Source organism: Vespula vulgaris, chromosome 4 (genome assembly GCF_905475345.1).
Source record: "Vespula vulgaris chromosome 4, iyVesVulg1.1, whole genome shotgun sequence".
In the NCBI taxonomy this organism is placed as follows: Eukaryota; Metazoa; Arthropoda; class Insecta; order Hymenoptera; family Vespidae; genus Vespula; species Vespula vulgaris.
The window spans coordinates 1,114,076-1,136,500 of NC_066589.1; the positions used below are offsets into that span (position 1 = coordinate 1,114,076).

Here is a 22,425-nt window from a genome sequence, read left to right on the forward strand (position 1 = left end):
ATAAAATATAAAATTTCTGTAAAATTTTCACTCGCATCATATGGATTTTCATCGCTTTTGAAATCTCAGGAGGAAGTTTCCGTTTCGCGCGAACTACTCGGCCATCATAAATAATCCCGAGTTCAGAGAGAAAGAGAGAGAGCTTCCTGAATGCAGTCTCCTACGATAAAGGTCATATTGTATCGAAAGGAGAACCTGTTATATTCAGAGAGGTAAAGAATAGATGGCTGCGATGTAATACGACGTGAATTCAAATAGTCCTGTTCCAATGCGTTTCTCTCTTTCCCTTCGATCACGATGAATATAGAGAGAATCTCTAAGTTCAATGCACTGACTGATACTATATGTATATATGTATATATAAATGTATGAATTATATATATGTATATATGTACGTGTGTATATATTTCTATCTATGTACGTTGGTAATCGTAGCGAGCAATGTAATTTGATTATTACTTTATGAACGAAATCTATTTCCATCAACGTATATGAGAAAAGATAATCTCGTGTACCTTCATTAAAATTAAATTGAATTTTGGATTTTTTGTGGTTTTTTTTTTTTTTTTTTTTATTTAAGTATTCTATTTGATATGTTTACCATGTAATATTGATTTTACATGTATCTGCATATATCGACGAATTATAATAAACTCGACGAATTATTAGCACCTTGTTTATTGTGTTGCCAACGAAGTCTATTTCCATCAACATATATGAAAAAAGATAATCTCGTGTACTTTCATTAAAATCGAATTAAATTCGTAGTTTTTTTTTTGTAATTTTTTTTTTCTTTTTAAGTATTCTATTTGATATATTTATAGTGCAATAACGATTTTAGAAAGATTCGAACGTATAGAAAATTCTACGAATTATAGGCAGTATAGTGAATTATTGGCAGCTTGTTTATTGATTTACGAAGTTTATTCGATTAGGAAATTAGAAAAATTATGTTCTTTCATTAAAATCAAATTGAATTTTTGGTATATTTTCTTAGTATTCCATTTAATGTTTTTATCATGTAATAACTATTTCACCATTATTTCGATATATCGAAAGTTTGTTAAATTATGAAATATTCAGTGAATGCATCTTGTTCGAAAGGCGTCAATAGATAGACGGCCAATTATATCGCTGGTTTCGAAGGTCTCTGGCCATAATTTAACTAAGGAGACCTAAACCAACAGCTGTTTCGCGGGACGCGACGCGGTGTGCACGGGACAACGGAGTTAGGTTAAACTCGTAATTCACTTACCTCTCTCTTACACGATATTGTAGTAAGTACGGATTACGATCAGACTGTCTCTGGTTGTTCGCAAATAGATTACAGACGGTTACATAGTAAAATTGAATCATCTTCACTCTGTGATTACTATTTTTCGTTACATTTTCCTATCTTGTTTCGTTATTAAATTTATTCGTGGAAAGTGGATGAAACGAATTCCAATTAAAATCGATCGAACTTAATATTTAATCACTTTATTTATTATTCTTTGTTCTCTTAAAAAGAAAAAATAAATAAATAAAAATGATAATAATAAAAAAAGAAGAAAAGGGAACGAACGAAAGATATTTTTCGATCTCCTCGTGTTTTTTTCACATGCTTGGAATACATTCAACGTTCGCTCATTTGCAGTTTGTTTATTTATTAATATCTATTATTTTTCAATATATTATACCTTCGAAATAATACTTACACTTACTTACAAATATTTCATCAGGTTTGTCGTTTAATTAATAAATCTTTTCTCTTTTCATTCATTCACATTTAAATCTCATTCGTAATTACATTTAAAAATTAATCGGTCGTTGTTTAGCGAATAATACATTTTAATTCAACTCTTTGTAAAAATATAAAATATAAAATATAAAATATAACGAGCTTCTTAGAATTACATAAATAGAATGTAATAACCTTTACTAAATTGTTTCGATGATTCAAACGTATTGTGCGTACCAATTTACCTTTTGCGTTCCCTTTCGTGGCCATCCAATCGAGATATGGGATACCGTAACCGTTCTATTCGTAATGATTCCCTTCTGGTTCTGCGCGGTCAGGCAACGTAGATGACTGGAGCAACGATGATGATGCTCGTTGACTGACGATGCTGATGGTATTGCCGTTACACAATGGATTCAGTTTGACGCATGAGTCGATGTACAGGGGATCGTTAATTTCGTGTTCTCTTGTTCGATAATGATTCTACTGCTTCACATGAGCAGACGTCCTTTTCCTGTTAATAATTCATCTTTGAGTTAGCAACAGAGAGAGAAAGAGAGAGAGAGAGAGAGATTTCGCTGGAGGAAAGGATGATCTTATCGAGATCAAGCCGGATCATAGATCGAAGCTCCAATCGTCTTGAAAATTTTATATAGAAAATAAATAATCACTTCTATATTTATTCAATCGGTATTTATATTCATCAATGATAAATATTTCGTAAAATATAATTGATAATTATTCATAGGAATACGTCGGGTCAGTATTTATAATATTTATAACAATAATGTTTATAATAATATATCAATATTCAATATAAATGATCGGTATAAATAATGAAGTATCTAAATAATGTAGTTAGGTGTCTCTCTCGGATTGTTATAAATACTGATTAATCGATTTTAAAATACTGACAAATTTGTTATATTTAATTGTAATATTTTCTATTAAAATGACTAACAGTTTTTCTATTAATCGATGATAATAATATCGACAATTTTTATGTAATGATATTTTATTATAAATATCGATTAAAAATATTACAAAATACTGATCCAAAAAATCATTTTAAAATAACCTGACGAATATCATCGATACTATTTTTTAAGAGACGATTTTTCTCTCTCTCTCTCTCTCTTTCTTTCTTTCTTTCTTTCTTTCTTTCTGTATTTCTTTTCTTTTTCTTTTTTTTTCAATCACATTAAATGATATTACTTCTCGAAAAGGATTCTTCCGATCGTCATACACGACCGTATCGCCGACTACAAAGTAAGCCGATGATCATTATTTATTACAGAAAGGAGGACGTCAGCTGACGCAATTAAATTCTCTTTATGGCGAAGTAATTCGAAAAGGATGTTAAAAGCGATCCATGTTGAGAATCCATGCTCTCTCTCTCATGCATCCTCATATATCTATGTACAACATGTATTATATCTATAGGTATACGTAAGTAAGATTTTCCTTTTTCGAACGTTCGCACGTAAGTCTTTTCTCTCCTCGAGCAATTTCACAAATCGATTTATGCGGCATAACGAGTAATCACGATTCCTCGATGCATCACGCCTACCATTGGAAATCTTTGAACGTACATGCATATATCATATCGTACATATATATACATATATATATATATATATATATATATATATATATATATATGTGTATGTATACTTGTAATATGTTCAGGATATGTTGCTTCACACGTAACGCATTTTCTGTTTTAGAAACAATGCGAACGTCGACGTAGGCCCGCCTGTTGTAGTACAAGCGGCACAAGCACAAAAAAAGGAGTCCCATGAAAACATCGCACGAATAGCAAAGCGGTATCTCGACGATAACATGCAGCAGGCGTGGATCAATCCTCGGTTAATATCAATGGTGAGTGAATATAAATGCCATGATTATACGGTGCGTTAGACGAGAACGAATAATGATATATAGATATATATATGTGTGTGTGTGTGTGTGTGTGTATGTATAGCTTTGGTATATATCATATTATCTCTCTTCTTCTTCTTCTTCTTCTTTTTCTTTTTCTTTTTCTTTCTTTCTTAACACGATTTATTACTATTAACTCCCACACTATTATACATTGCACGATACAGTTTCGATTACTCAACGAATTTTACTTATGGAGAGTTTATATTGACATACGAAAGTTATGTTAGTGAAACATAGTCATCTCGACTAATGTAAGTAAGTGAAACGCCTAATGTAGTTTCGTTAGTTAGTTAGTTAGTTAGTTTCGTCGTTATCCAACATCTACTTTCGTTTGTATCGTATGTTATGTAGGTAGATTTCTAGGTATATGTAAGTATATAGATAGATAATATACGTTTGTTGTTCATCGCAAGCTTTCTCTCTTTCCCTCTTTCTCTCTCTCTTTCTCTCTCTCTCTCTCTCTTTCTTTCTTTCTTGATTCGTAAAACTACATAGAGTAAAGAGATCGTTTACCATTGACCATGTCAATTAGATGTAACGAACCGAATCGATGTAATATCGTTCGTGCCTTTATTATAATCGTAAGAGCGCGAGAACGAGACTCATTAGAATCGTAAGTAGGTCCCTTCTTCGTCTCTCTCTCTCTCTCTCTTTCTATTTTTTTTCTTTATCTAACGATACGACTCCATTTTGAGATTCGTTAGAGACTGTGTTATCGTTCTAATTTATCTCTTTCCGTCGTTAGAATCAAAATGTCGGACCTTAGAGTTCCACTATGAGAAAGAATATTTTTTTCTCGATCGTTATTGTATAATTAAAACACACTTCTTCTCTCTCTCTCTCTCTCTCTTTTCTTTTTTGTTTCTTCGTAAATAACTGAATAATTTTATATAATAGAAAAAGAAAAACGAATAAAATAAAAAGAATGTGTTTCCTATTATTTCTTTTTTTCTTTTCGAATTCGAAATTAAAACTCCATCGACGATATTTTTAAATTTTGCTTTCGTATTTATCGTACAGCAGGTTTTCGTGCTTCGGGATATTGAATTTTGTTTTGTTGATGTTATTGGTATCATTAAATACGTGTGCCAGGTGTCACGTTATCGACATACCATTACAACACGTCCACGTATTTCAATTTCTATAGGGGAAATTCGGATCACGCATTTTTCGTTTCGTCCCTGGACCGTTCTCTCATCCCTTTCTCTCCGTCTCTCTCTTTTTCTGTCTCTCTTGGTTTTCGTAGTCACTATTCGCAAGGATGCAGTAGCACGTATCCGGACTCGGACAGGTAGAATGTGCTGGACGGGTCATTAAGCAAGCCAATAACAAACTCACGATCCACATAACCCTTCGTTATGTTCGCGAGTGCTATTAACCCGTGCAAGGCAGCAATCATCGGACAGGTAAAGGCAGGTAGGTAAGTAGATAGGAGAACCTACCAACCAACCATTTCGTAACGTTAAAAGCGAATATAAAGTCAATGTGAGCGAGATAGACCAACGAACGGAGACAAGCAGATCGAAAAAACAAGATAGGATAAGGACAGAAATATTAAAATAATTGGAAATAAGAAAGACAAACTAAAACTGCTGGAAAGTGATAGAAATATTAATGAAAATAAAGAAGAAATGGGAGAAGGGCAGGCGTGACGAGAAGAAAGGGAATAAAATCGATAGAAAATAATAGAAAAATTAAAATATATAGGAAAAGTCAGACGAATGTACTGATAGACCGATAGAAAACAATGGAAATATTAAAATAGAATGCATGGAAAAAGAAGAAAGAGAGAAAGGAAAAAGAAAACTAATGGACTGAAAGCGATAAGAAAATAATATTACCAAATTAAGATATATAGAAAATAAACAGACGTATTATTAACAAATAGAAAACGACAAGTATAAAGAAAAATGAAATGTACATATATGTATAAAATCTCTTCGAAAATGGATTGACGTATATGGAAAGTATCGGATAGGATAATGAAAAAGAATTTTGTTAATTTTTTTGTAAATAACATCATCGACATAAGTAGACATGTTTAAGATCGAGACAACAGGGATGATCTTACAGATAGTTTCGAGGTGAAGTATCCGGTGTAACGGGTTTCCTTAGACGTCCAATACGCGTCTTGAAACTTACACGTCCTCGTTACGCTACCGACGCGTTGCACTTGTGCGACCGAGGTTGTACCTTGAACCAACGAGATTTACGATCGTTCCACATTATACCTGCCGGCTTTATTAGCATGACCGGCCGTTCGAAGGATAGATTACCTGGTGTAACCAGATCGTCCGTTCGATGAAGAAGAAGAAGAAGAAGAAGGAAAGAAAAAAGAAAGAGAGAGAGAGAGAGAGAGAGAGAGAGAGAGAGAGATTGATGGATAGGTCCATTGAACGAACCACGTTCCTTTTCTATAGACATTATGTCGATGATAGGATTACAAAAATAAAAAATAAAAAGGAAGTAATAATGAAAGATAAAACTTTTAATGAGAAGAATTTGTTCTTTTCAATGAAGATCTTACATATTGTTTCATATAATATAATTTTTTTTTTTTTCTTTTTTTTGTTCTGATAATAAGAACGTTTCTATTAGCTGATCACGATCGTCGTGTCGACGGATATCTAATTCAATCAAAATTAATATATGCACGTTCAAAGGGGATTATTTATCTTTCGTTAAACGATGATCCGTCGTACGAGTAAATAAAAATGTGTTACCGTTAGAAGATAGACTACGATGGTATTAGCTATCACGCTAGAGTAAGATTGCTCGTGCGCTCGACTACATTTACGTCTTTTAGACGATTCGTCAACGTCAGTCAGCCACCAACAAGTGTGACGAGATATCATCGTTCTTTCCAAAGAGATAAAAAAAGAAAAAAAAGAAGATACAGAAAAACAAGAAAGAAAAAGGAAGATGGAAGAAGGGAAGGAAGGTAGGAAGGAAGTAGGCCAAAGTTAATTAAGGAAGAAGGAAGCTGAAATTCGATTCATTTCTGACCTCGTTAGATATTTAATAAACTCGAGTATTAACGAGGGATGGTATAGTGTCCGTAACATTATGAGACGTAAATAGAATTATATATATATAAAATAAATACCTACTACCTATATATATAGTAAAATCATTCTAACTGCTCTTCCTAATTACCCTGCATTTATCCTCTCTAATGATAATGATAATAATCATAATAATAATAATAATAATAATAATAATAATAATAATAATAATAATAATAATAATAATAATAGTAATAATAGTAATAGTAATAAAAAAATAACAATAGGAGTATTAGTAGTAGTAGTATTAATAATCCTATTAGTAGTAATAGTAGTGATAATAATAATAATAATGGTGATAATGATAATAATAATAATAATAATAATAACAATAATAATAATAATAATAATGAAGAAGAAGAAGAAGGGCTGAAGGAACGTTTTAATCAGAGGGGGTCTGCCTGTCTGACGTGATTAACTCGAAGAAAGAGGGAAAGAGAGGAGAGAGTCGGGGAGCCAGAAGAACGAAGGTGATCCCAAACGGGAAGAGGGATGCTATTGGAGGATGAGAGGAGGAGGATAGCACTGTCATTTCGGGTGTTTATCATATCAACGGATAGAAGGGCTTCATTTCGTCGCCTCGAACTAGGGATGGGGTTAAATCTTGGATTTTACGGACGATTTGTACCACCCCTTCTATCTCTATCTATCTATCTATCTATCTATCTATCTATCTATCTATCTATCTATCTCTATCTATGTCTCTCTTTCTCCCTCTTTTTCTCTTTCTCTTTTACTAGCAAACAACGACGTTGCTCGTACCTTCCCTTTCGCACATTACTCACCCATTCATCCGTAGAAAATGTCTAGAGTGGCCCTCTTTTATTTTCCTTCTAGCCACGAGCCAAGGAGATAATACCGAGTATTACTTAAACTTTAATTTACTACTGCCATCTTTATCGAGACGACGATAAATCGTCCAGGGAGATACGAAATATATAATACAGGTATTAACTTTTAAAGACGTGGAAATAACGACACAAATGATAACGTTTATTTGCGACGATAACGTTGAACAAAACGTTGAAGAAATATCTCGTTTCTCATTATAATAACGACAGAGATTAACAAGAGTTGTTCTTTATTTTTTTCGTCAGAAACAAAAATTCTCTCCTTCTCTATCTCTCTGTCTTACTCTATCTTACTCATTACCTTCTCAAACTTAAACGATTCAAGATTCTTTTCGAAAGGTTCGTTTCGAGACAAATTTTTCGTACGAGCACCTTTGCAATCGAACAGTAGGGCTTCCCTCTCTTCTCGTCTCGTCCCTTCTCTTCTCTTTTTTTCCCTTCTCTTCTCTTCTTTTCTCTTCTCGTTCCTTCGCGCCTTCAGATAAACGGGAACGTCGAGCTGGCGTCGATGGTGCGGAAGAAACTGGTTTCTTCCGAGTCATCGGAACTTGCCGAGTCACCAGGGATCGAGCTATTGCCCTTATAGATCGCGACTCCTTAAGTAGTATCATCGAGTAGGTTACACCAACACTTTTACCGTTACGAGTTTCTCGAATAATTTCTTGCCCTTTAACTATTCTTTCGTTCATACTTTTTTCTTTTTCTTTTCTTTTTTCTTTCTTTCTTTTCTTCCTTTTTTTTTTGACGTTTCACCACATCGATTTTTCGAAGCGATCTACCAATTTACCGATTTTTCTTCAATCCTTTTTTTCTCTCTTTTTCTTTATCCTTTAATTTATAACATTCTCTTTATAAAATTTCTGATAGGACGATTTACTTTTTCGTATTGAAATTTTCTTTTTATATCGTTGCATGGAATTTTTTCTTTTCTTTTAAATCGAACAACAGGTATCAAAGTGAAGAGTCGACGTTAGCGACATCTTCGAAATGTTTTGTTGGTTTTAGGGAATGGTATTGATCGGAAGGTACAATTTTAATCGGTATATCTATAAAAAAAAAAAGAACAATGTCTCGAGACGAAGCAGAGAAAGATTCTTTGGCAGTGAAATTGGAGTATATCACGGTCTTGAAGGGCGGTCTTCGAAAGAAGAAGAATACCTTGATACTTCGGCTTTATGTGCTTCATTAGCGCACCACAAAAGTAGCTTTAAAATAATTGAGTCTACCGGTGGAATAATAATGGCTATTCTAATAACTTATTGTCGAGCAGTACCACGCAGAAGGAGTGTTTCGTTTCTTAACAACGGTCCATGAGCTGCTTTTCTATTTTTTTCTTTATAATATTTCCTCTGTCTTCTTATTTTTTTCTTTTTCTTTGTTTCCTTTAAATCAACCATGACGTTTTGCGATAAACTTTTCCACGCAACACATACACATATAAAAAAAAAAATAAGAATATCGATCGTAAGTTCGTAATTTGTATTATTTTTATTTATTTTTATATATCCCTTTTTTCTTTAATACACGTTCTCACGAATACAAAATCGTTTCAAAGTGAATCGATCGAAATTAAGAGTTAATGATCGATTGATAACGATAAAAGAAATGATGATGATTAAACGAATGGGAAGATGCGTATATACAAATGAACGATACGAATTAAATAATATCAGATATATTAACTTCTGATTAATGAAACAACGTGTACGAAGGTATATAAGTGAAATTCGTTAAACAAATTTTCACAATGATTTTTTCATAGTGAAAAAAGTTGCCCTTTCGTCTCTTCGTCGTTGACGAAGGGCCCTCTCTCTCTCTTTCTCTCTCTCCGATATCATTTCGACTTGTTAGGGACGGGCCTTGGAACAATGGTCGTTTCCGATTTTCGAGTCTCCCAATCTCCGCTCGCACCGTTCTAATTGAATTTTTAACGCGCTCGCGTTTCATTACAACGACGCGGCGAAGGTACGAAGACAAAGGGCGCATTTTTTTAATTATCGCATTTCACTCGGACGAGTTACACCTTCGAGTAGAACGGTCGACGTTAATTCCTCGTCAGCTTCGTCTTCCTACGCTTACGAAAAAGTTAGAAAGAGAAAACGAAAGAGAAAGATAAAAAAGAAAGAGAGAGAGAGAGAGAGAGAGAGACAAAGAAAGTGAAAGGGAGTACGACAGAGATAGACAGACAGACAGAGAGAGAGAGAGAGAGAAAGAGACAATCATAAGAAATAATCGTCGTTGGCTGGCAGGAAACGCAGAATCCGAATTCCAAATTAAATAAAGCATTCATAAATTCTCTGCGGGGGGTTTTTCCACGAGCTCTCTTCATCCTTTTTCTTCACAACTAAAAGAAAGTATGGGGTGGGAGTAACGTTTTAATTCCACGCTTATAACACCCCAATCCACCCTTCCTCACTCACTCCCCTCCCCTTTTCTTTTCTCCTCGTTCTTTCATCCTTTTTGTTTTCTTCTTTTTCTTTCTCTTTCTTGCTCGTAGTTTCGGTTATGTTTCTCTCTTTCTCTCTCTCTCTCTTTCTCTCTTTCTCTCTATCCTTTTTCTTTTCACTTTCACATCTTTCTTACTCTCTTTATTTCTTTGTCCTTAATATTCTCTTATTCCACTACCACTCATCCCAACATTCCTACCTATTCGGGTAATATCCGGCTACTTTCCTTCCATAAACCTCGAAGTTTATGGTAAATTGGGCGAAGAATTCTTATCCTTTTTGCCGCCTGCTCGTTGCCTTCGTAATTCTTACCTCTATACCTCCTCTCTGTCCTTTTCCTTCCTTCCTCTCTCCTTACCACCCGTCTCTTTTATTCCTTATACCCTCCTTTTCTTTTCTTTTCTTTCTTCTTTTTTCTTTTCTTTTTTTTTTGTTCGTTTCCTTCTTCTCTTTCTTTTTCTTCATCTTGTTTTTTCGTTTCGCTTTGTTTTACCTTTCCATCCCTTTCATTTTTGTTTCGTTATTCTTCTTCAGACTCCTTCATGGTTAATCGTCTCGATGATAAACTACTCGAAAGTAGTTTTCGTTTACTCTTTCATGGTAATCGTGATTCTATCTCGTTTTATTCATTTAGAAGAATGATAATAATATTTATTTTACTGTTATCGATCGATCGATCTATCTATCTATCTATCTATCTATCTATCTATCTATGTAGGTAGGTAAGTAGATACGTGCGAGTGTAACGTTCATAAAAGATTGAAAAAGAGGGTTGAAATTTGGAGCAAAGATATAAGCAAGCTCGGTACACTCGATCAAAATCAAAAGCAGTTTTACTACACCGTTTCCTTCGATAATTACCGATATTACGAAATGAAGTTACCGAATGGCTCGGCACGTGCACCAACCCCATCGGCTCGATTATTTTCGCGAGAGCTGAGGGGTAGTTTGATATCGGATTTTCGGTGTAATTAATAACCAGAAGTCGTGTACAACTCGTACAGGGTGGAAAAACTTCTTTTTTCTTTCTCTCTCTCGTCGAATAAAATCGTTCGGATCGAGGCTTCCCCTTTTTGTTCTGCTTTTTTTCTTCTTTTTTTTTTCTTTGTTTTCTTTTACTTTGTTTAAAACCCTAAAAACTGTTCATTTGCAGAAAACTTTTCTCGATCGATCGATTGTTCGATCAATTTAAGAGAAAAAACGAACGTTGCGATCGAGTTAATCGTCTCGATTCGTCGTCGAGTTGGAAAATTGTTTGTGTCATGCAACAATGCTCTTAAATTCTGCTCATAATTCGCTTTGAGAAATTATTGGCATTGCGCTTTAATCGCGCATGATTAATGCGCTTTTCGAGATTATTATTCATTGCGTATTTACGATTTTCGAGGCCGATGACAACAATAGACTATTTCGACGCTAATCCGATAATTCGACGTGAGAGATTTCTTCGAGATAATAATAAAGTCGAAAGCGAGAGACCCTTCCTCCGCGAACGGAAGGAAGGAAAAAGAAAATATAATAATCAATCGACACCCTCGGTTTCGTTCAGTGAACTCGCACGTTTATTTTCCACGCTCCGTTTTACACGTTGATATACACGTATAAGGGTGGAATTGTCAAAATCATACTCCCACTTCAGATATTTTATAACGTATTTCTTATTTAATAGTATATATATATATATATATATATATATATATATATATATATAATTTTTCACGTAAATTAATATTAGAAAATTTTCGAGTTAACTTTTAAGTGCTATTTACTATTACACGTAGAATATTTTTTTAAGAATGTGAACTTTCTTATAAGTGTTTTAAATCAATCTATATTACTATATTTTTATCAATGACAAAAAAAGAAAGCAAAATATATAAATAGATATTATGAAGTATACGATATTTTTAAATATATGTGTGTGTGACAGTAAATATAATATAAAGACAATATACAAATATATTCAACATACAATAACTTTTAAATAACAACTTCCATGCAATATCTACATATGTACATAGGTAGGTATGATACATAAGTACATATGTATATACATGTATATGTATATATAATGGCATCATAATATTATGGATACATCAATTCAATGCGAGACGATGTACGCATCTACCTACCTAACGTGAGGTTTCGCTTCGTAAGATGAGGGTAATATCGTTCTACGAGGGGTACCTTCCACAAATCCTTATGATCCCTTTTCAATGCCTGCTCCCGGTTACGTCTTAAGGTTATGATGCCTACTTGCCACCTCGTACGATCTTGGTTTAATATTTATAAACCGGATATATTGCTGCATACCTGCCATTCCCCTCAACTTTACTTCGGATAGAAGTGAATCTGCTATCATCGAGGTCGCCTTTTTTGATCTTTTTACTCCAATATTTTATTCCTCTCTATAGCATTTTTATTGACTACCTTATGCATAGGAGATCATCGTTAAACTTTTCTAAAGTATTTACAAGGTACTAGTTCGTCCTATAGAAATTCTTAGAAAACATTTGTTTTGATTTATTCAAGACGAATCATATAGAGGTTACCGCGTAACAATGTGACCGCTAATGAAATTGTTTTCATTTCATTCGTACGGCGTTCTAATATCGTTTTGTTTAACGTCCCGAGTTCAGTCGTCGCCAGATCGTAGAAGAGTAAACATTAGGTGAGCGTTACCTTTACGTATTTTCTCATTTTACGATATTTTCTCATTTATTAACGCATATCGCCTACTTATATTTTAATCATTCGTATAGCACTTTTATTCACTACCGTATGCGTATAAGATCATCGTTAAACTTTTCTAAAGTATTTACAAGGTACTGTAGAATTTCTAGAAAACATTTATTTTTATTCATTTAAGAGGGATAAATTTATCACGTGGAAAATATCGCGCAACAATGTGATCGTTAATTAGATCGTTTTGATTTCTTGCGTACAGCGTTCTAACATCGTTCTATTCAACGTCTCAAGATTAGTTGCAGCCGCATCGCAGAAGAATGAACATTAAGTAAGCCTTAATTTTACATGTTTCTTTCTTTTTTCTTTTACGAATTTATTAACATATATCTCCAGCGTATTTTACTACAATATTTTAATCTTCCGTATAGCATTTTTATTTACTATCTTATGCGTATAAGATCATCGTGAACATTTTTTTAAGTACTTACAAGGTACTAGTTCATCCTATAGAAATTCATAGAGAACATTTATTTTTATTTATTCAAGACGAACGACGTAAAGATTACAGCGTAACAATGTGACCACTAATGGGATCATTTTAATTTCTTGCGTACTGCGTTTTAACATCGTTCTATTCAACGTCTCAAGATTAGTTGCAGCCGCATCGCAGAAGAATGAACATTAAGTAAGCGTTATTTTTACATGTCGTTTTTTTTTTCCTAATTTATTAACATATATCTCCAGCGAATTTTACTACAATATTTTAATTTCCGTATAGCATTTTTATTTGCTACCTTAGGCGTATAAGATCATCGTTAATCTTTTCTAAAGTATTTACAAGGTACTATTTCGTCTTATAGAAATTCTTAGAAAACAGTTATTTTTATTTATACAAGAAGAATAAATTATTAAGTAGAAATTATCGCGAAACAATGTGGTCGTTAATTAGATAATTTTGCGTACAGCGTTTCAACGTCGTTTCATTTAACGTCTCAAGATTAGTTGCAGCCACATCGAAGAAGAACGAACATTAAATAAGCGTTATTTTTACATGTCATTTTTTTTTTACGAATTTATTAACATATATCTCCAGCGTATTTTACTACAATATTTTAATCTTCCGTATAGCATTTTTATTTACTATCTTAGGCGTATAAGATCATCGTTAAATTTTTCTAAAGTATTTACAAGGTAATAGTTCGTCCTCTAGAAACTTTTAGAAAACATTTGTTTTGATTATTCAAGACGAACTATGTAGAGATTACAGCACAACAATGTGACCGCTAATAAGATTGTTTTGATCTCTTGTGTACAATATTCTAACATCGTTTTGTTTAGCATTTCACGATTAGTCATAGTCAGATCGTAAAAAAGTAAACAGTAGGTAAGCGTTATCTTTCGTATCTTCTCTTATTACAAATTTATTAACGTACATCTCCAGTGTATTTTATTACATTTTAATCATTTATAAAGTACTTTTATTGACTATTTTATGCGTATAAGATCGTCGTGAAACTTTTTTAAAGTACTTATAAGGTACTAGTTCGTCCTATAAAAATTTTTAGAAATTTATTTTATGATTTATTTAATGAGAATAAATTTGTCACATAGAAATTATCGCGGGACAATTTTACAACTAATGTGATGGTTTTCATTTCTTGAATCGTTTTTTTTTTAACGTCTCAAGATCAATTGCAGCCATATAGCTGAAGAGTGAATATTAGGTAGCGTTATTTTTATGTTACTCTTTTTACAAATTTATTAACGTATATAAACGTATAACATATAATGATATCTTCATTTCATTTCGTTACTTTTTTAATTAAAAACGGACGTATCATAATTATTGTTAACTTGATAAAAATCCAATATGATCGAATAATGAGTTCGAATAAAAATAAATATGTAGCATTCGCATATTAGACGAGTTGATACAAATAACGTTATATCTATAATCATTACATTTCATTTTATCGATTTAAAATATCTGGAAATGAATTTCAACGTTGATACGATATAACGACATCGTTCGTAAATATCAATGTTGTTTCGATAGTACGTGCGATTGGATGAAAATTGCGAAGCAATGAAAATACGAGAGAGTAATGTATCTACATATATATACATATATGCACACAACACACACATACACACATATAAAAGGCTCGACGAAATGTTGAAGAGAATTCTGAAACGAGTTTCCTTTATGGACTCCCATGGTCCTCTTCTCTCTTGGAATAAGAAGAGTAGATAGTGTACTTTGAACGATTTTTATTATCGTCCCATGAAAATGAATGCCGTCATTTTCGTTCTGTCGTCGTACATACACCGAACGAACTTTGTCAATGGTTCTCTCGATTTTTTTTATCTCTCCTCTCTCTCTCTCACTCTCTCTCTGTCTCTCTCTTTCTTTCTCTCTCTTTCTTTCTCTCTTTTTCGTTATTCGCACGACTCCATGACGAGGACAACGGAAACTACGACGGTACGCTGTGATTGCGACTCTGACACCCTAAAAAGATTCGGGTCATTTGGCAAAGTGCTACTTTGTGTCGCATAAAAAAACGCCGTAGTCCCTCAACCGAACGAACGCACGGTTATTCCGCAGTCAGCGTTTTTCGAATGGCAAAGAGGAAGAGAGGAGGAACATCACCCTTCGATACTTTTTGCTTTACGGGACGCGGAATAGAACTTTGAAAATATACCTTAGCCCTCTCATTCTCTCTCTCTCTCTCTCTCTTGTTTTCTTTCTTTTTCGTTCTCTTTTTTACAGCTTTCTCTATTACTTTTAGCAATCCAAGTCAAACTGGTCAAACGCGATCATTGCAAAGATTACGTTTCTTCGTTTCAATCTTTATTCAGATTCTTTCTCAATCGAAATATCTGTTTTAAAAGAAAAAAGTTTCTTTTGTAAATAAATGAGAGAGAGAGAGAGAGAGAGAGAGAGAGAGAGAGAGAGAGAGAGAAGAGAAAGAAAGAGATGTTTTTAATAGAATCGATCGACAAATTATTTATCATATTATTATCGACAATTTATTTATTATATTATTATATATTAACTATCTATACTAAGATTCGATATATACATGTATAGAAAGATAGAGAAAGAGAAAGAGCGAGAGAGAGAGAGAGAGAGAGAGAGACAGACAGACAGAAGAAAAGCTCGTAATATACCGTATTTAATCGAGAACGTAATTAAACTTTCTTCGTTATTACGAATATCTACTTGTTATTGTTGTTATTTTTTCTCTTTCTCTTTTCTTTCTCCTCTTCCTTTTCATTTATACATTCTATTTATACGAGACAAGATTACGAGTGAGTAATAGGTAAGTCGAATCGATTCTTCGTTGTCAGGAGGAAAAACGTAGATGAAGGAAGAGAGAGATGGAACGATGGGATGGGTAGATTTGAAGGGGTGGGTTTCGTTGTGAAAGTCTCGACTTTTAAGGGAGTTTTCCAGGCATCGGCGTTACGGTGATTCAAAGGAATGAGAGAGAGTCTGGGGGTGGTAGGGGGTGGAGAGTAGGGGTGGAATGAAAAGACGAAGGAGATGTAAAAAAGGCACACGGGCAACAACTTAATCGCTTCGGAAATGCATAGTGCGTTGTCAGAGCAATAAGTTATCCGTGGCAAGGGAAAAAAGATTGTCGGCTTGTGAGAGAGAGAAAGAAAGAGAAAAAAAAGTAAGAGTAAGAGAGAGAGAGAGAGAGAGAGAGAGAGAGTGGCTTGCCACGCAAGATCCAACGAGACGTCGGATAGAATCCAGATTCGTGCCGTAGAGAAAAGTAAAGCGAAGAGAAGAGAAGAGAAGAGAAGAGAAGAGGAACGAGACGATGTCGGCCGCCGTTAATTTATGGACTTATTTTTCCCGGCGTGCGGTCGCAATTAATCCTAAGCTTTAATTGCTTGGTAACCGGGCCCCACGTTTCGACTGTTTGATTTGATTAATCGGATTCGACGAATGTCATCAGGGGATGCTTGACAAAAAAGAGGGATGAATCATTCGCACGTTTTTACTGAAACAAATTTCATACAATCGTGTACATGTATGTATGTATGTATGTATGTATGTATGTATGTATGTATGTATGTATGTATGTATGTATATATTTATATATATGTATTTCTTGTTTAGAATGATATGCATATATTATTTTATAATTATAATTATATCTTGGAATTATATGCTCGTAATCATACGTTGTTAATTTATGTTAATTAAGTTAATTAGTTTTGTTGTTATTGTTATTGTTTTCATTGTTAAGTGAAAATGATTGATAAAGGAAGAAAAAGGAAAAGAAATTTCGAAGGATCGGTCATTATCATATTGAATTATGTCAAATATGTATGTCAAAATGTAATTCAAAGCACGTTTATACGATGGTAATGTCGAATTCGTTCGGGACGAAAGATGGGAAATTATATGAAATTCCAGGAGCACGAACGAGCGAGTCTGCGTCGCCGAGGGAAAATTTTGAATTTACACCCGATTTACGAGAGATTTCTCTCGCCGGTCCATTTTTAAGTCTGGGAGGTTTCCGAGCGCATGGAATTCAGTTCGTCTCGGAAGTTATGCGAGGGATGGGGGTAGGGGAAAAAAGAATGTATAAACTGTTCGCTCAGGTTCCCTAACACATATCTACGTACTTACTTACTTACGTATTAACGTATACATATACGTACATATATATGTGTATATACATACTTACGTATCCGTACATATACGTTTATACATAGGTACTTACATATGCATACATATATGTTTATATATAGCGTACATGTATGTTTATACATAGATATTTATGTATATGTACATATATGTGTGCACATACATACTTACGTATATGTACATATATGTACTTACGTACATTATATACTAGCATTAATTTCGTCTCGGCCGAGTTATACGGTCGCGTCATAAGATGGATATATGCCCTGTAGGTTGCGACCCTTTATAATGGGAATTGGGAAAATGGGATGAAAATGAAGAGTATTGCGATTAAGAAGAATAGTAAATTGGTAGGGCTGAGTTGAAAATGATTATTTGCTTTCTTTCGTTTAATCTATCGTTAAAAATTGTTTTCTTTTCTTTTTCTTTCTCTTTCTCTTTTTTTTTTTAATTTTTAATTTTATTATTAAGAAAAATCGAGATATCCAAGAAGTTGGAATGAAAAGAAAAAAGAAAAGAATCGAAGAAAGACAATATTCGTTTAAAAAATTAATTAATCACTTCGCTTAGCCAAAATTACCATACAATTATCTACTTCAGACTAATTCCAGTTGTACATAAGAATTTCTTACAGAATTAGCTTCTCTCTTTCTCTAATTAATATCATAAAGAAACGAAATAGAAAACTCGTGATTAATAATAACACAAATTAAATGTATAAATCGTTTGGTCGTTCTTATTACATTACACACATTATTTTACAACATTATTTCTTTCGACCAGAGTTCCGTCAAAACAAGGAAATTCGAGATTAATAATAATACGTTGTCAGATATTATTATGGTGTTTATTAAGATGAGCAACAAGCGTACGTTAATCTTCTCCGTTTTCTTCGTACAGTCCATTACATTCTATGATCCGTGACTCGCTAGAGGGTTGAAAGGGGTAGACGACAGGATGGTTATAATTTCTCCAAAGGATATATTATTTTTTTGTCTTCTTTTTTTTACTTTCGTAAGTTTTATTCGTAAGTTAAGAAAAGTATTTGGAAACGTTGCCGAGAAATATAACGTCGCATATCCGGACGAAGCTTTCGTTTCTGCGAGTAACGGTCTCCTAATGTACTTAACGATCTCGGGACGGCATCGTTCGCCGTTTCACGGTCATTTCTCTTCGACCCCGAAATTCGTGGGGCGGAAAGATACGCGATCCTCGGATATTCCTCGTAAGGAGTAGTAGCAGGAAACAGTCTAAATACTCCTATGGTTTCTGTTCGCGTTTGGAGTGAGTTTTGGTTAGAAGAGTAGAAAGAGAAGAAAAGAGGAAAAGAAGAAAGGAAAAGAAGGAAAGAAAGAAAGAAAAATAGGAGGAGAAGAAGGAGGACTAGTAGGACTACTAGGACTATTACTACTTGCTGGTCGGCATAGAATTTACGGCCACTTTATTTCTCATCAGACGGTGAAAAAGAAATCTCACGGTGGAAAAGAAAAGAGGAGGAAAGTCGAGATACGACGAGAACTTAGTAAACTTGGACAGTTTAGTGTCGACTTAGGATTTGTTCATGCGAGTTGTCTCTCGATAGCGCTCACGTGTAATCCGGAGATTAACCCTTAACTAATTGAATTCTCTTTTGTATTATTTCTTTGTTTAGGATTACATTTGTCTGTTCTTTTCTGTCTCTTTCTTTTTTTCTTCCTTCTTCGTTATCGATATTATTTCGCGATTGATTTTTTTTAAATGATAATTAATGAACTTTTCGATGGTTATGTAATTATTGAGATTATCGAGACAAACTTTTAATATGCAGATTATCAACGTTCTTAATTAATTTTCTATTATCTTTCGTAATCGTAAATATTTTTTTTTTTTTAAGAATAATTTCGATCGATTACAAGTATCGAATAAATATGTATATCTAGATGAATTATTAATGATTTTTATAAAGTATCAGATAATACAATTATACATACTTTTATGAAGGATAAAGTTTTGTTATTAATTACGAACATAGATGATATATATATATATATATATATATATATATTTCTTTTTTATTTAAGAACTCAGATTTTCTTCTGCGGCGACCGTTCACCCTTATAAATCATACTTTCGTTCAGTTGGTTAACCTGTTAGCTTCCCCATGGCCCTTACCCTTATGGTACCCCGTGGCTATGTTTATGTGCCATTTGCTGGGAAAGCGAAATAATCGTCGTAGTCGTCGTCGTCGTCGTCGTCGTCGTCGTCGTCGATGTTATCCTTGCCATTTTCTTTCTTCTCCCCATGGTGAAACAATCATCGGCCTTTCTCCGAGCGTAACCGACTCGTTGAGTTATCGTTGAAGTTTTTACGCTTTATTTCAATAGTCCTATAGAATGTATACTTTACGATCTTTCTGTCTTCAATTTTTTCTTTTTTCTTTTCTCCCTCTCTCTCCTTTTTTTTTAATTTTTTTTTAATATTAATTTCAATGGAGATTGTGTTTAATGAAGAACAGAAAAAAAGGATAGAAAAAGAAGAAAGAAAGAAAAGGAGAGAGAGAGAGAGAGAGAGAGAGAGAGGAGAAAGAAAAACGTCAATCATGATAGTATGAGTTTTTAATAATTTAACGTCCGCCATCCAAGAAATTTGAGAAGGTCGGTTAATATTCGTAATTTCATTATTAATCTCGGTGGTGGCGATATTGGAATCCATGGGGCAAGTTTTGGAACGTGTATTGGTATCGACGAAACTTTCTCATCGCCTTCCGTACGTGGTTTGTAAGTGGTGTGGTTACGGATACGATGTATCGCGGTTGGACGAGCATGTGCTCTCATCGGATTTTCACGTTGAGGAATTTCGTAGGAATACGTTCTGTGTATGGGTGTATGTGTCTCATTCATAGGAATTTTAAATAACCACAGGCGTTTTTCCAAAGCTTTTCTCTCTCTCTCTCTCTCTTTTTCTTTTATTTTTTCTCTTTTACTTTCTCTCTATCTATCTTATTCGATATTTGCCGTTTCGACGAGAAAAAGCTCAATTTTTTTTTCTCTCTGGTAGAAACGGTACTGAGACTTCATCGAGTGAAAGCTTATGCTTCGTCGGCTTATTGAAAATAATAATTTTCCTTGTATGCACGCTACGCACTCCAATTAATTGCAATATGCCTCATTATTCGAATGTTTATGCATTCTGTCGACGTTTTATCCATGTGATATAAATCATAAAGATACTATGCATATCTATAAGTATATATATAAGTATGATCGGTTGTATGTATATTATCTATATATGAATTGTACATATATGTGTGTGTCCATCTATCTATACATACATACATATATATATATGTATATATATATAACGTAGAATCGCGTTCCGTATTGTATAGCAGAAGCGAATAATTTTCAACGGAATTTACGACTCGCATAGAGGTACCAATTTAACGAGGAGGATCGATCGGTTGAAATTGAATATTCTCTTTCGGAAAACATTTCCATGGTCTCTTCTCGAAGCTGCTCGCGAGCTCCGGATTAAGCCGGCTTCGAATTACACGCCAACCCCCTGGAAACCATCACCCTACCACCCACCCAACCCTGATCGTTTCGAATGAGAAAGTAGAAATAAAATTTCACATTTAATATATATATGTATGTCTGTCTGTACGAGTGAAGTAGTATTATGCATTTTTTTTCTTTTTCTTCTTTTCTTTTCTTTGTTTTTCTTTTTCTTTTTCTTTCTCTTTTATTTTCCGTTTTTTTTTTTTTTTATCGGACGTTAAAGAGAAGAAAAGCTATTTGTAAATGAATGAAGAATTTGTCGATGGTTCTCATCGAATATCTATTTCTTTTTTCTTTTTCGAAGAAAGAAAAGAATGGAAAATTTTAAAGAAAGAATATTTTCATTGCGTGACATGTATTTTTCTTTTTTTTTTCGTTTTAGTCTTGCATTATACGTATTTTGAAAAAAAAAGAATATTTAAAGAAGGAATGTATAAAAAGAATGACATTTAAAGAAAGAATATTTAAAGAAAGAATATTTGCATTACGTGATAGGTATTTTTCTTTTTCCTTTTTATTCTTACATTACACGTATTTTCAAAGAAAGAATATTTAAAGAAGGGATGTGTGAAAAGAATGAAATTTAAAGAAAGAATATTTGCGTGCACATTGCGTGATACGTACTTTTGCTTTCTCCTTATTTTCTTGCATTAGATATACGTATCTTTCTTTTCGTTTTCCAAAAAAAAAAAAAAAGAAAATTTCAAGAAAGAATATATAAAAATAAAAAGATTTTAAAGAAAGAAAATTGTAAAGAAAGAATACAGTATTACAACGATACGTGTTTCCTTTTTTTTTTTTTTTTCTTTACGAAAAGAAAAGAAGAAGAAAAAATGAGAAAAGATGGTTGGTGTACCATAAAAAGATTAAGAACGATAGTTGAAAAGAGATCTTACGACGTCATCGTAGTCGAGAATATCATCTAGCGAAGGCACGCTTCTATGACCGCGAAGTTAACGGTTGATTGAAAAGTTAGTGTACCCTTAATCGAGAAGATGAGTCGTCGGAATGAAATCACGACGTTCAGAAGGGGCGTCTGTGTCCTCGGGGTTTGGAACGTCGGGAACGCCGAAGGCCGTCAAGAACGTTGCGGCATTTGTCTCTCGAGCCATTAGACGATATTGCTGCTGGCTTTCGTCAAGAAGAAAGAAAGAGAGACAGAGAGTCAAAGAGAAAGAGAGAAAGAGAGAAAGAAACTCCGACGTTATCTCTGAGATCGTCAATCGAACGAAAACACCTTGCTCTTTTATTTCACTCATCAAGTTTAACGATTGGATACTTTCTCATTAATTACTATAAGAATATACGATCGATCGATCAATCTATCTATCTATCTATCTATCTATCTATCTATCTATCTATCTATCTATCTATCTATCTGTCTATCTATCTATTTATCTGTCTATCTATCTATCTATCTATCTATCTATCGTCCGACTTCAATCAGCATTAATACAATTTGTCGATCGTACAACCAGTACACGGACCGAGCGTTTGATTAAAAGCCG

The 22,425-nt window shown here is 33.7% G+C and overlaps 1 protein-coding gene across 3 annotated transcripts in view; it reads left to right on the plus strand.

Moving 5' to 3' along the window:
• The first annotated feature begins 3,451 nt into the window (after nucleotides 1–3,451).
• LOC127063363 (uncharacterized) overlaps nucleotides 3,452–22,425 on the plus strand; it is a 295,061-nt gene continuing 276,087 nt past the window's right edge. For all 3 annotated transcript variants that reach the window (XR_007781325.1, XM_050993079.1, XM_050993080.1), the window contains exon 1: nucleotides 3,452–3,601. Coding sequence is in view for 2 of the 3 variants with exons in the window: in XM_050993079.1 (XP_050849036.1) it covers nucleotides 3,563–3,601 (39 nt within the window). In the remaining variant the exon portion in view is untranslated. The remainder of the gene's footprint in view (nucleotides 3,602–22,425) is intronic.